General features: G+C 44.2%; 2 protein-coding genes across 2 annotated transcripts in view; both read left to right on the forward strand.

Annotated features, from left to right (window-relative positions):
- The window catches only part of NPM1 (nucleophosmin 1), a 454395-nt gene that overhangs the window by 190761 nt on the left and 251134 nt on the right, over window positions 1-12500 (forward strand). The gene's annotated exons all lie outside the window — the stretch shown is intronic.
- Window positions 1-12500, forward strand: part of FGF18 (fibroblast growth factor 18) — a 317528-nt gene that overhangs the window by 101640 nt on the left and 203388 nt on the right. Inside the window, exon 3 of the mRNA XM_060232848.1 lies at window positions 11672-11852. Within this exon, the coding sequence (XP_060088831.1) occupies window positions 11672-11852 (181 nt within the window). The remainder of the gene's footprint in view (window positions 1-11671; window positions 11853-12500) is intronic.

A 12500-nucleotide genomic window follows, 5' to 3' on the forward strand; every position in this document is an offset into this window, starting at 1 on the left:
GTGGTGAGAGGTGTGGGGACCCGAACCCCCACTGATTAATGAAAAACTATGTCTCACCATAGAGGAGGTGAGATTGATTCCCAAGGAATACTGAGACCTAAAAGCAGTGTTCAGCAAGGAGGAGGCGAATGAACTTCCCCCTCACTGAGACACTGATTGTGCGATAGAACTGATCCCAGACCAAGAACTGCCAAAATTTACTCCATGAGCTGGGCAGAGAAAGCAGAGCTTAGGAAATTTTTGGATCTAGAATGGGGTTTTATTCACCCGGCTATGGCCTCCCATGCTGCCCCCGTATTATTTTGTAAGAAAAAAGACGGGGGGCTCCAGCTCTGCATGGACTTCCGCGGGATTAACGCCATCTCCTCCTCAAATGCGTATCCCATAACCCTCATAAAAGACCTTTTGAACACCGTGGCAAAGGGAAAAATATTTACTAAACTGGATTTGAGGGATGCCTACTTTAGGGGCCACATAAAGGAAGGGGATGAGTGGAAAATGGCATTCAATACTCCTATGGGCCAATTTGAATACTTGGTGATGCCTTTTGGATTTCAAGGAGCCCCAAGAGTGTTTATGAACTTCATCAACGAAGTTCTGAGGAAATTTTTGTACCAAGGGGCAGTAGTGTACCTGGATAACAATATAATTTATTCTGAGGATCTCGCCTCTCCCGTCAAACTAGGGAGGGAGGTTCTAGAAACACTATATGAGCATAAACTATTTGCCAAACTGTCAAAGTGTGAGTTCCATCAAATGGAACTCGACTATCTGGGATACAGAGTCTTGGGGAAAGGGTTAGCGATGGACCCAGCAAAAATACAGGCAGTGCTGGATTGGTAGCCCTCCAAAATTTGTAAACAGCTCCAATCCTTCATCAGATTTGCGAACTTTTATAGGGGATTTATTCAGGGGTTCGCCAATATCATGCTACCGCTAACTGACCTCCTGAAAACAAAGGGAAGAGGTCCAGAGGCAAAACATCCCGGAGCAAATGAGCAAATGCCAAGACGCTTTTAATCACTTGAAAAGACTGTTTACCAGAGGCAAAACGTCCCGGAGCAAATGAGCAAATGCCAAGACACTTTAAATCGCTTGAAAAGACTGTTTACCATCGAACTGATATTAATTCACCCCAATGAACAAAAGGGTTTCGGGTGCAATGTGACGCCAGTGATGTCGCTGTGGGGGGAATTCTCCTACAATTAGATGATGAAGCGGCCCTGAGACCTTGCGCGTACATATCTAGAAAATTCTCCCCTGACCAACAGAACTGGTTGATATGGGACAAAGAAACCTTTGCAGTAAAATTTGCCTTAGAAACGTGGAGATCATGGTTAGAGAGGGCGAGGGTCCCCTTCAAAATTTGAACAGATCACAAAAATTTAGAAGCCCTGACAGGTCGAAGGAAACTAACTGAAAAGCAGATCTGATGGGCAGGCTTCTTCTTCAAATTTGACTTCACACTAAAACACATCCCAGGAATGAAAAACTTTCTGGTGGATGCACTATCCCGCCTACCTCAGCATAATAGTCAATAGGAAGCAGTCATTGACTCTCTAATCTCCACTTCCCACTTAGGTGGGGTGGTCACCACTCGATCGCAAAAGCTCCGGAAAGAGACTGAGAATCAATGGGGAATCAAACTTAAATTGGAAGTAGAAAAAGAAGGGGAGTCTAAGCCCCAGGGAGTCAAACAAGGGGAAGGGGGGCTCTGGTACAAAGACGGCAAACTGTATGTCCCAGAGATCCTGCGCCAAGAGGTTTTACAGGCTTGCCACGATAGTAAAACAGCAGGCCACTTTGGCTATGTAAAAACTTTGCACCTCATTAATAGACAGTTCTGATGGCTATTCATGAAACAGGACATTTCGGAATATGTAGCCTCTTGTCTGGACTGCCTAATGGCCAAAAGAGGGGGGGGGGGAACCACCCAGACTGCTCCAACCTTTAGAATCCCTCGCAAGGCTGTGGTCGAATGTGTCACTAGACTTCATCATAGAACTACCACCATCACAAAGGAAAACCGTAATCCTTGCAGTAGTGGACACCTTCTCGAAACAAGCGCATTTCATCCCTTGTTCCAAACTCCCAACAGCTAAAAAGCTAGCGCACCTATTCTTTCAACACGTGGTACAACTACACTCATTCCCAGAGAAGGTCATTAGCGACAGGGGCGTTCAGTTCGTTGCCAACTTCTGGCGGGAGTTTTGCAAGCTAGCGAGGACTAAGTTCCTCATACCACTCACAGACTGACAAACAGACAGAATGCACCAATGCAGTACTAGAACAGTACTTAAGATGCTTCATTAACCACCAACAATCAAATTGGATAGAACTACTCCCCTTCGCGGAGTATGGGTACAATAATAGGGTGCACAGCTCCACTAAAACCACTCCTTTCTTGGTGGTAAATGGCTATGAAGAGAAACCCTTCCCATCCTTACTGGGAGGGAAGGTACTGGACAGCCCCTCTTCATTTGAACATGGTGGGGCAACTTGGAGAAACCCTCCCAGCAACCCTCCAACCCTCCCAGCAATTAACACGGAACAATGGTCACATTCAACAGCCAGTTTCCTTATCACTACCCTTCCAGGAAGCCCCACCAAACAATGGGCACATCCACAAACCAATTGCCCTTTCATCACACCCCCTCCAGCCTAGAAATAGCAGCTCTCCAGCAGCCCTGGCCCCACTCAATGCACAGCAGCCAAGAAGGTCTGAGCGCCTGCTCCGGCTGCAACGCCACTGAGGATGTTCTCCGCAACTGAGAACGAAACGTCTGGAAGGAAAACTTTCTCCAGTAGAACACGGCACTTGATCCTGAAAGATTCTACAAACCCTAATGATGTTACCAGCCGTGAAAACCTGAAATCTTTGATAACTTGGAGAAAGTTTGGGGAAGTATACAGGAAAACCTGGAGGCAGCTAAAGAAACGTACAAAAGACATTATGACAAATCCCACTCTCACACTTGAGACTTTAAAGTGGGGGATACTGTATTTCTGTCAACAAAAACCTTACCAATCACTCAAACTTCAAAGAAACTGGCATATAAGTTTATTGGTCCCTTCCGGATCAAAAGAATTATAAACAAAGTGACGGTGGAGCTGGAATTACCAAAAATGTTTAGTAAGGTTCATCCTATTTTCCATTGCAGTTTACTCAAGAAAGACCCTGGGTCAACGCGTTGGCACGCCCAACAACCAACCCCGGACCTAATCCCAATAGGGAACCAGAACCATCACAAGGTGGAGGAGATCCTCGATAAAATGGGAGGGGGGGGGGGTGTTGCATTTTCTAATCTGCTGGAAACATTTCCCAAAATCACATGATGAATGGGTTTCTCACTACAATGCAGAGGCCCCAGCCCTGATCAAACAATTTTATGCTAAGTTCCCCAAAAAACCCCAGGGGAGGGCCTAAGGGGGGGCAGTATGTCAAGCACTATGGTTTCCAAAAGATATAATGGGTGAAGTATTGTCAAGTAATGGCTCTGGGTACCAGTCATTTCCAACCCCCCTTTTTCTCACATCCCTGTAGCCATCTGGCAGAGAATGTTTATCTAACAGAATTGACTTGCTTTGTTTTATGCGGATGACACCCAGCTCTATCTATTGATGGGCGGCCGAACTGGCGATGTCCCTGCAAATTTGGACCAGGCGTTGCAAGCTGTGGCAGATTGGATTAAGTCGAGTGGGCTGAAATTGAATCCAACGAAGACAGAGGTCCTTTGCCTAGGTTGCGGCGGTCCAGAAGGAGGGAATCTCCCTTCCAGCTTTTGACGGTGCGCCATTGGTACCAGTACGCAGGGTCAGGAGCTTGGGAGTGCTACTGGAGTCTTCCTTGACAATGGAGGCTCAGATAGCAGCCACTGCCAAATCCGCCTTTTTTCATCTTAGGCGGGCGAGGCAGTTGGCCCCCTTCCTGGAACACGGTGACCTGGCAACAGTGATCCATGCAACGGTCACCTCGAAGTTAGACCACTGTAATGCCCTCTACATGGGGCTGCCCCTGTGCCGAACTCGGAAACTGCAGCTAATGCAGAATGCAGCGGCCAGACTGCTAATGGGCCTACCTCGATGGGAACATGTGCGGCCTAAGCTGTGGGAACTGCACTGGCAGCCAATTGTATACCGAGTTCGTTACAAGGTGCTGGTTATTACCTTTAAAGCCCTATATGGCCGAGGACCTGCCTACCATATGTTCCCCAGTGAGCACTATGATCTAGCTCACAAAATCTTCTGGAAGTACCTGGGCCAAAGGAGGCCAAATTAAAAACAACTAGAGAGCAGGCCTTCTCTATAAAGGCTCCCCAATGGTGGAACCAGCTGCCGGAAGAGGTGTGGGCCCTAAGGGATTTTAATCAATTCCGTAGGGCGTGCAAAACCGCCCTCTTCCAACTAGCCTTCTAAGATGGAACCTGGCATAAGCATCATGCCATCTTTAACACAACTGAGATAGTAGCACCACTAAATTATATTGTTTTAGACTGTTTTTAGATTATTTAATGTTAATTGTGAATTGTATTTAATTGTATTAGCCTGTTTTTATTGTTATAACATGGCTTATGCCATGTCCTGTAAGCCGCCCTGAGCCTGCCCCGGTGGGGAGGGCGGGGTATAAATAAAATTTATTATTATTATTATTTTAGTACCTACAGTCCCCCCTAATATCCCAGGCCTCTACAGGTCTTATCTTATCTGGAGTTGGGAGTAAGCAGTGAAGTGGCCAAGTTTGCAGATGACACTAAATTGTTCAGGGTGGTGAGAACCATAGAGAATTGTGAGGCACTCCAAAGGGAACTGTTGAGGCTGGGTGAGTGGGTGTCAGCGTGGCAGATTAGGTTCAGTGTGGCCAAGTGCAAAGTAATGCACATTGGGGCCAAGAATCCCAGCTACAAATATAAGTTGATGGGGGTATGAACTGGCAGAGACTGACCAAGAGAGAGATCTTGGGGTTGTGGTAGATAATACACTGAAAATGTCAAGACAGTGTGCAATTGCAATAAAAAAGGCCAATGCCATGCTGGGAACTATTAGGAAGAGAATTGAAAACAAATCAGCCAGTATCATAATGCCCCTGTATAAATCGATGATGTGGTCTCATTTGGAATACTGTGTACAATTCTGGTCACTGCCCCTCAAAAAGAATATTATAGCATTGGAAAAAGTGCAGAAAAGGGCAACTAGAATGATTAAAGGTTTGGAACACTTTCCCTATGAAGAAAGGTTAAGACGCTTAGGGCTCTTTAACTTGGAGAAACGTTGACTGCGGGGTGACATGATAGAGGTTTACAAGATTATGCATGGGATGGAGAAAGTAGAGAAAAAAATACTTTTCTCCCTTTCTCACAATACAGGGCATTCAATGAAATTGCTGAGCAGTCGGGTTAGAATGGATAAAAAGAAGTATTTCTTCACCCAAAGGGTGATTAACTTGTGGAATTCACTGCCACAGGAGGTGGTGGCGGCTACATGCATAGCCAGCTTCAAGATGGGATTGGATAAAAATATGGAGCAGAGGTCCATCAGTGGCTATTAGCCACAGCATATTGTTGGAACTGTCAGGGGCAGTGATGCTCTGTGTCAAGAGTCTACCTCCAACTGCATCCTCTTGCCATGAAACACTCTGTAATTGTTCTCTGAAACTGACCATGAACAAATCTGTAACTGTTGAGTGAGACAACCTGCATTCCTGCTTTGAGATAGTTAGCCTGTTGCTTTGCTTTGCTCGCTTGGCGCATCCCTTTGTAGTTATCTTAGCAGCTTGTTAACGTGGCAACCAAGGTCATGGGCTGGAGGAGAACAGAGGAAGAATTAGAAAGTGCACCTGGAATGCAGTAGTAGAGGCAGGGGGTTTAGGATTGCCTGCCAAAAGTGCCTGCTGCTTTATGCCGTGCTTTGCTTGAATTGATAACAGTCCAGCGAGGGTATATATGAAGTTCCTCTGAGCTGTGACGTTAGTTTCAGCAAACCGTTGTATTACCTTATAATGCTTGGAATAAACGTCTGAGTTAATCACCTGCGTGTTCCTTGACTCTGGGGTCTGACACTCTGTATTCTTGGTGCTTGGGTGGGGGGCAAAGTGCTTCTAGCCCCACTTGTGAACCTCCTGATGGCACTTGAAGTTTTTTTTATCCACTGTGTGACACAGAGTGTTGGACTGGATGGGCCACTGGCCTGATCCAACATGGCTTCTCTTGTGTTCTTATGATACTGGCCAGAGATAAACCTGGGAAGTGACTCAGGGTTGCTGACTTGCTAATTGATCTCTCCCCACCCTAAAAAGAAAAAAAAAATCTTGATAATGGGTTTCCAGAGACCCCCTCCCTGTACCTGGTCTTGCTTTCCCTTACTCACTCACTTTAATTAATGAGCTTTTCATTTAGTCTGATAGCCTCTCCCATCCCATATTCAAGAGTCGAACATTGCTTTCAGTTCATCACACACCCTTAGTCACACTCATGCAAACAGTCATGAGTTTCTTCTGGTCTTTATCTATTCATGGGAAAGTCATCAAGCCTCTTCCAGCACATTGTTTTGTCCTTGAAAAGCCAATAATGGTATTGTGTTGGGGACACATAAGTCAGACCACCCCAGGGTCAATTTTTCCTGTAATTTTTCCCATTGCATTCTGTGTTCCTTCAGTGCCAAACATCACACCCCTACCCATTCACCTGTGAGCTTCTTCTTCTCTCCGGGAAACACAGGCCATTTCTCTTGCTATCTTCCACAGCCCCTGACCTGCAGGTCCTGGTAAATATTTCCCTTAAATAGCTTTCCCCACTATTTCCTTTTTATTTTCCTCTTAATTACTGTGTGTGTTTTCCCCCATGTAATTTATGTGAATTTATTTGCTCTTTATTCTTTTTATAATAAAACACCCTTCCTGTTGTATTTTAGCCTGGTTTGAGAATTCTTAGGGAACAATCCCTGTAAACATTGGTAGAGATCCCGTAGTTACCCCCTCTTGCTTGTCTCCAGTTACACTAATTCCCCCCAACTATTTGGAGAATACCAATTAGTGTAACACCACCATTGCATGAATGAAGGTGCCTTCTGTTCCCATGGTGGGATCTGGGCACCGAAGTCCTCATTTTTTTCATTTTTGACCTTCAGAACTTTCAGTGTAATTAGGTGAAATTATCTCAGAATGAAAATGGTTTTTTTAAAATTAAAGTAGAATTGCAATGTATAAATGGCAACTGAGCCACTGGAGTTGAGCCAGTGTTAAATCATCCAGTTATACATTATTAATTTGAGCTTTCTAGGCCAGAACCAATGACAAGGTTTATATAGCGATACAATGATTCTATTAGGAGTGTCATTCAATAACAAAGCCAATTTATGGTCTTGGATCAGTCGAATATTTGCAAGGATTCATTGCAAAGAGTGTTTCAGCTGGGTTCATGTGATTCGAAATACACACACACACACAACAGATTTCAAAGATAATGAAAAATCAAGTATATTGTTATAACTTCTGGGTACTATTTTTTTCATATCCAGAAAAGGCTTAGGTACAGACGATTAAATTATTCCTTGTTATCTAAATTGCTGGTGTTTTCAAATATGTTCTTGGCCCAATGTAATAAAATAAAGCAAGCACTGGAATTACCTCCGTGTTCTGATTGTGGCAAAGTTCTTGCAGGGGATCCATCAAATTCTTCATTCTCCAGAGTGCTCTTCTGTTTCTGTCCCCTGTCACATTTCCAAAGTCTGGCAGCTGGAGGATAGTATGACTCAATAGTCAATCCTATTCTTCCTGTTCAATGTCAGCTTCAGCCCCCTAAGTGCTTTTTACTTACACTGCATTAACAAAGACTTTTCAAGGAAACATCATTGAATTTCACTTACCCAAAAGCACCCCAATCAATTATGTAGCAGAGCAACTCAAATTAGTTTCCAGATTGGGTTCAAAATCTTAAAGCAGAATGACACTGCCTATTGGGGTCCTGAGTATTCAATACTCAGCCGCCCTGAGTCCGCTTGCGGAGAGGGCGGGATATAAATGTAAAGTAATAAATAATAAATAAATAATAAAGAGATGGTATTAGCCCTGCAGACTCATTAGAGGTTTTGAACAATTCATTCTAGTCGTATAGTTTGCCATGTAGAAGGTAAATCTCTCTTTTAGTTAACTTGGGTGTCCTCATTGTCATTGCTAGGGAATTTGGTACGTATATTTTGGAGAGAGTTGGAGAGTTGGAGTTTTAATCAGATTCCCTTTCATTGGGGTGGGCTGTCTGTCCATGCTGGTGAGCATATGGACATAACTTAGCCCTTTTCATCTGTTACAGTTTTTGTGCTCAAACCACACATAAAGGGAAATAACACTACCCATAGCTATCCTAATGTGCATGGTCAATTTGTTTAAACAGTGCAATTAATGAATTTTCCAGCTTTGGTATTCAGATGCATGCCTTCAAAAATCTCTGACTATCTGATTGTGTATAGCAGACGAACTAGCCCAGCTTAGCTGGAGTTTGTCAGAGCTTGGAAGCTAAGCAAAGTTAGCCATGATCAGTACTAGGATGGGAGACCACTATGGGAGACAAAGGGTTGTGATTAGGTGAGGGTGTAAAGTGGCTCATGAACTTTGATCAGTTTGTGAAGTTCATGACAAACTTTGATCAGTTTGTGAAGTGAAGTTTGTGGCAATTCATTTCCGAACAGACTGTTTCTGCTCAATCAAAATGTTTACCAAACTTCAAAGCAAGGGGAGTGGAATTCTCTGGCCTTGGAAACACTTTGGTCAGTTTCCCTTTCGCTTGGATTTGTTGTGATTCTGTGCTTTGAGAGCAGCCCCAGTGGCACTGGGTTCTAGGCATTCTGCACATTGTAACTGTTGGGATTCTCTGGTTTGACATTAGTCCTCCTTTTGCTTCTGTTGGCACAGGGTTCTGCTAGAACTAGTACATTGCACTGGTTCTGCTGAGCTTGCAGAGCTTTCCCCCCTGCTTGGAATGTGATTCTATGCTAGACATCAGTCCTATTGAGCTGGTATTGCCACAATGGCACTGGATTCTGCTGGGCACTCTTTGGTTGCACTGGTACTGCTGGACGTTTTGTACATTGCTCTGGTTCTGCTGGACTTGCAAGAATGAACATATATATGAACATATGAAGCTGCCTTATACTGAATCAGACCTTTGGTCCATCAAAGTTAGTATTGTCTTCTCAGACTGGCAGCGGCTCTCCAGGGTCTCAAGCTGAGGTTTTTCACACCTCTTTGCCTGGACCCTTTTTTGGAGATGCCGGGGATTGAACCTGGGACCTTCTGCTTCCCAAGCAGATGCTCTACCACTGAGCCACCGTCCTTCCCCTTCAGAATGCCCCCCTTCAGTTTCAACTGCAGCTTGACCTTATTCCTTTCCAATTTGCAATGCCACAGTGAATCTGGTTCTGCTGGCACATTGCACTGATTCTTCTGGGCTTGGAAAAATGCCCTTCATTTTCAGTTTATACTGCAGGAATTCTCTGGGACTTTGATTCTGTTCTGCTGAACTTCTATTACCCTTTGTTTTTTGCACCTTCTTTGGTGGGCTGTAATGTCAGCCCCAGAAATCCAATCCTGAGGAGAATCAGCTGGAGATCCTTTGTAAGTTTGGTGTCTTTAGCATGCTGGGGGGTGGGCTGTTCTACCACATCATGAACCTCACAAACTGAATTGGTTTGTTTAGCCCCATAAGTTCATGATAGTTCATAGTTCACAAACCGGGCACACCACAAAATTAATTGCATTTCCCAGTTCATGCCCATCCCTAGTCATGATGCAGAGGCAAGCAATAGAAAACCACCTCTGCTTATCTCTTGCCAGGTGTGACCTGACCAAGGCAGTATGCAGCGGAGCTATGAGCCTGCCTAGGCGGGGAGGGCGGGATATAAATAAAATTTAATAATAATAATAATAATAAAAATGTAATAGCCCTTTGATACAACCCAGGATTGAATTTGCCTTTTTAACTTATTTTGTAAATTATATCCAGTTACTTTTATCTCTTTCATTCTCACTGCTTCTGGTCTTGAGAGTCTGACTAATTGCTTGATGGCTATTTTTGTTGTGACTATCTAGAAAACTGAACTTTGTTTTTCACTCCTAATATCCAGCCGGCACTTTTCTGCTTGGAATTTGAGCTCATTGCTTTGGGTCCTTGGATCCTATCCTCAGCTGCCAAATGGAACAACTCCTTGTCCTCCTCTAAATGACAGCCTTTCAAATATTTAAAGAGAGAAATCGTGCCCCCCCCTCAATCTCCTCTTCTCCAGACTGAACATTCCCAAGGCCCTCAGCCTTTCCTCATAGGGTTCTTCCTCCAGGCCCTTGATCAGCTTCATTGATCTCTTCTGCACCTGCTCGATTTTGTCTATGTCTTTATTGAAGTGAGGCCTCCAGGATTGCACACAGTATTCCAGGTAGAGCTGCCAAGCTCCTGGGCTGGGCAGGGGTTCTCCTGCTCAGGAGGTCCCCAATCCACAAGTCCACTAGTACCTCAAGATCTCTTTTACACACACTACTTCCCAAAAGTGCATCCCCCCCCCCATCCAGTATTTGTGTTTCATATTTTTGTGGCCCAGATGTAAGACTTTGCACTTATCCTTGTTGAATTGCATCTTGTTCACAACCACCCATTTCTCCAGATTATTCAGATCTTATTGAATTTTAACTCTATCCTCCTGGATGTTTGCTACTCCTCCCAATTTGGTATAATCAGCAAATTTTATCAGCAGTCTTTCCACCCCTTCATCCAGACCATTGATAAAATGTTGAAAAGAACCACTTGATAGTTTTCCTGGATGCTCTAGCATAGGGTATAATGGAGTGCCCAGCAGACATTCTGCTCCCCCTCCCACTTTCTGATAACTCTGAAGCAGGGGAGGGCCTTCAAACCAGGGGATTCCCTGTCCCAATTGGGGATTGGCAACCTTACTAGCTGTAATTCCAGGGCCTCTGCAGCCACCGCTTAGAGGCTGGCGCCAGACCCAAGAAGGGGCAGCCTGAACCCCATCTGGGGCAGGGCAGCAACTGCCGCAAGCTGATAGCCCAGGCACTATGCAGCATGGGGAAGGAGGCACATGACCAAGCCGATCCCTGTGTTGGATGTGTAAAGAGACATGCAACCCAGCCCCATGCGACAAAGGAGACTCCCGGCCAAGCTGTTTGGGGCTGGCAAGAGGGGCGAGGCTCTTCTCTTCCTCTTGCCTTTGGGCAGCAGGGCTGGGAGCAGGGACATTTTCCCAGGCCATTTTCTCCTACTGGTTCTTTTCCCCAGCTCAAGGGGAGAAGACAAGAAAGCTGCACAGGCAGAAATAGCCCCTTGCCTTGGGGAAGACTGCACCAGTGGAAGATGCCATCATTAGAGGAATTGTTTCATGGGATCCAACCCAGAGCTTCCATTTCTTTGCCATGCATGCAGTAAAGCAGTTTAGTTGATTTAATTGCTTATTTTGTGAATTATATCCAGTTACTTTTATCTCTTTCATCTCTCTCAGCTATTTCCTTTTTTACATTTTGTGTGAATTTGATTTTTGGTATCCCACCACATCTTTACCCTGCAGGATGAGTACAGGCTTCCTGAGTAAATCAGAACAGGCATAGCACTGTTTTCTAAACTGCATATGAAAAATGTTGCTATCTCCCTCCATACACTTTTTATTTTTAAATTAGATGTTTGTCGCTGAAGAGAATGTGGACTTTCGGATACATGTGGAAAATCAAACACGAGCACGAGATGATGTGAGCAGGAAGCAACTTAGACTCTATCAGCTCTACAGTAGAACAAGTGGGAAGCATATCCAAGTACTAGGGAGACGAATCAGTGCCAAAGGAGAAGATGGAGACAAATATGGTAAGTGTATTTGCTGTTATTTACTGTAGCAGTGGTGGCTCCTTGCCTTTGTAATGTCCTCTCCCTTGAGGCTCGTCTGGCACCTGCCTTATTCTCTTTTAGGCACTAGGCTGATACATTTCTCTTCACTCACACTTTTAACTAAGGAGTTTTGTCTTTATTAACTATTGTGATTGGCCCCTAGCTGTTGACTGTTATCTGAAGTATTGCTTTTATACTATCTTGCTTTATTAGCTTTTCTATTGGTAATGTTTTTATCAAAAACAAAATTGATTTTTTCTTACTGATATCAGTTTTTTTTAATTGTTTTTACTATTTTAACTGTCAGCTGCCTCAAACTGGTCTGGAGAGATGGCGTATAATGTTCTAACTAAATAAATAGTGAGGCCCAGAGTGTGAACATTAGGGTTGCCAGTCTCCTGGTGGTGGCTGGAAATCTTCAAGAATTATAAGAACTGTACAAACAGCAGCTGTTTTAACATCTTGGGTTCAACTGGCTGTTTGCTCTTATTACTATTATAATTGTACTTATTACTATTATAATTGATCTGGTGTCATTTATATGCTGTTAGGGACTGATCTGCCTCTGATATTTCTGCTGCTAGATGTTTAGGGGAACCTTATCTGAATCAATAACATCTGGCAGGG

Source organism: Heteronotia binoei, chromosome 1 (assembly GCF_032191835.1).
Source record: "Heteronotia binoei isolate CCM8104 ecotype False Entrance Well chromosome 1, APGP_CSIRO_Hbin_v1, whole genome shotgun sequence".
In the NCBI taxonomy this organism is placed as follows: Eukaryota; Metazoa; Chordata; class Lepidosauria; order Squamata; family Gekkonidae; genus Heteronotia; species Heteronotia binoei.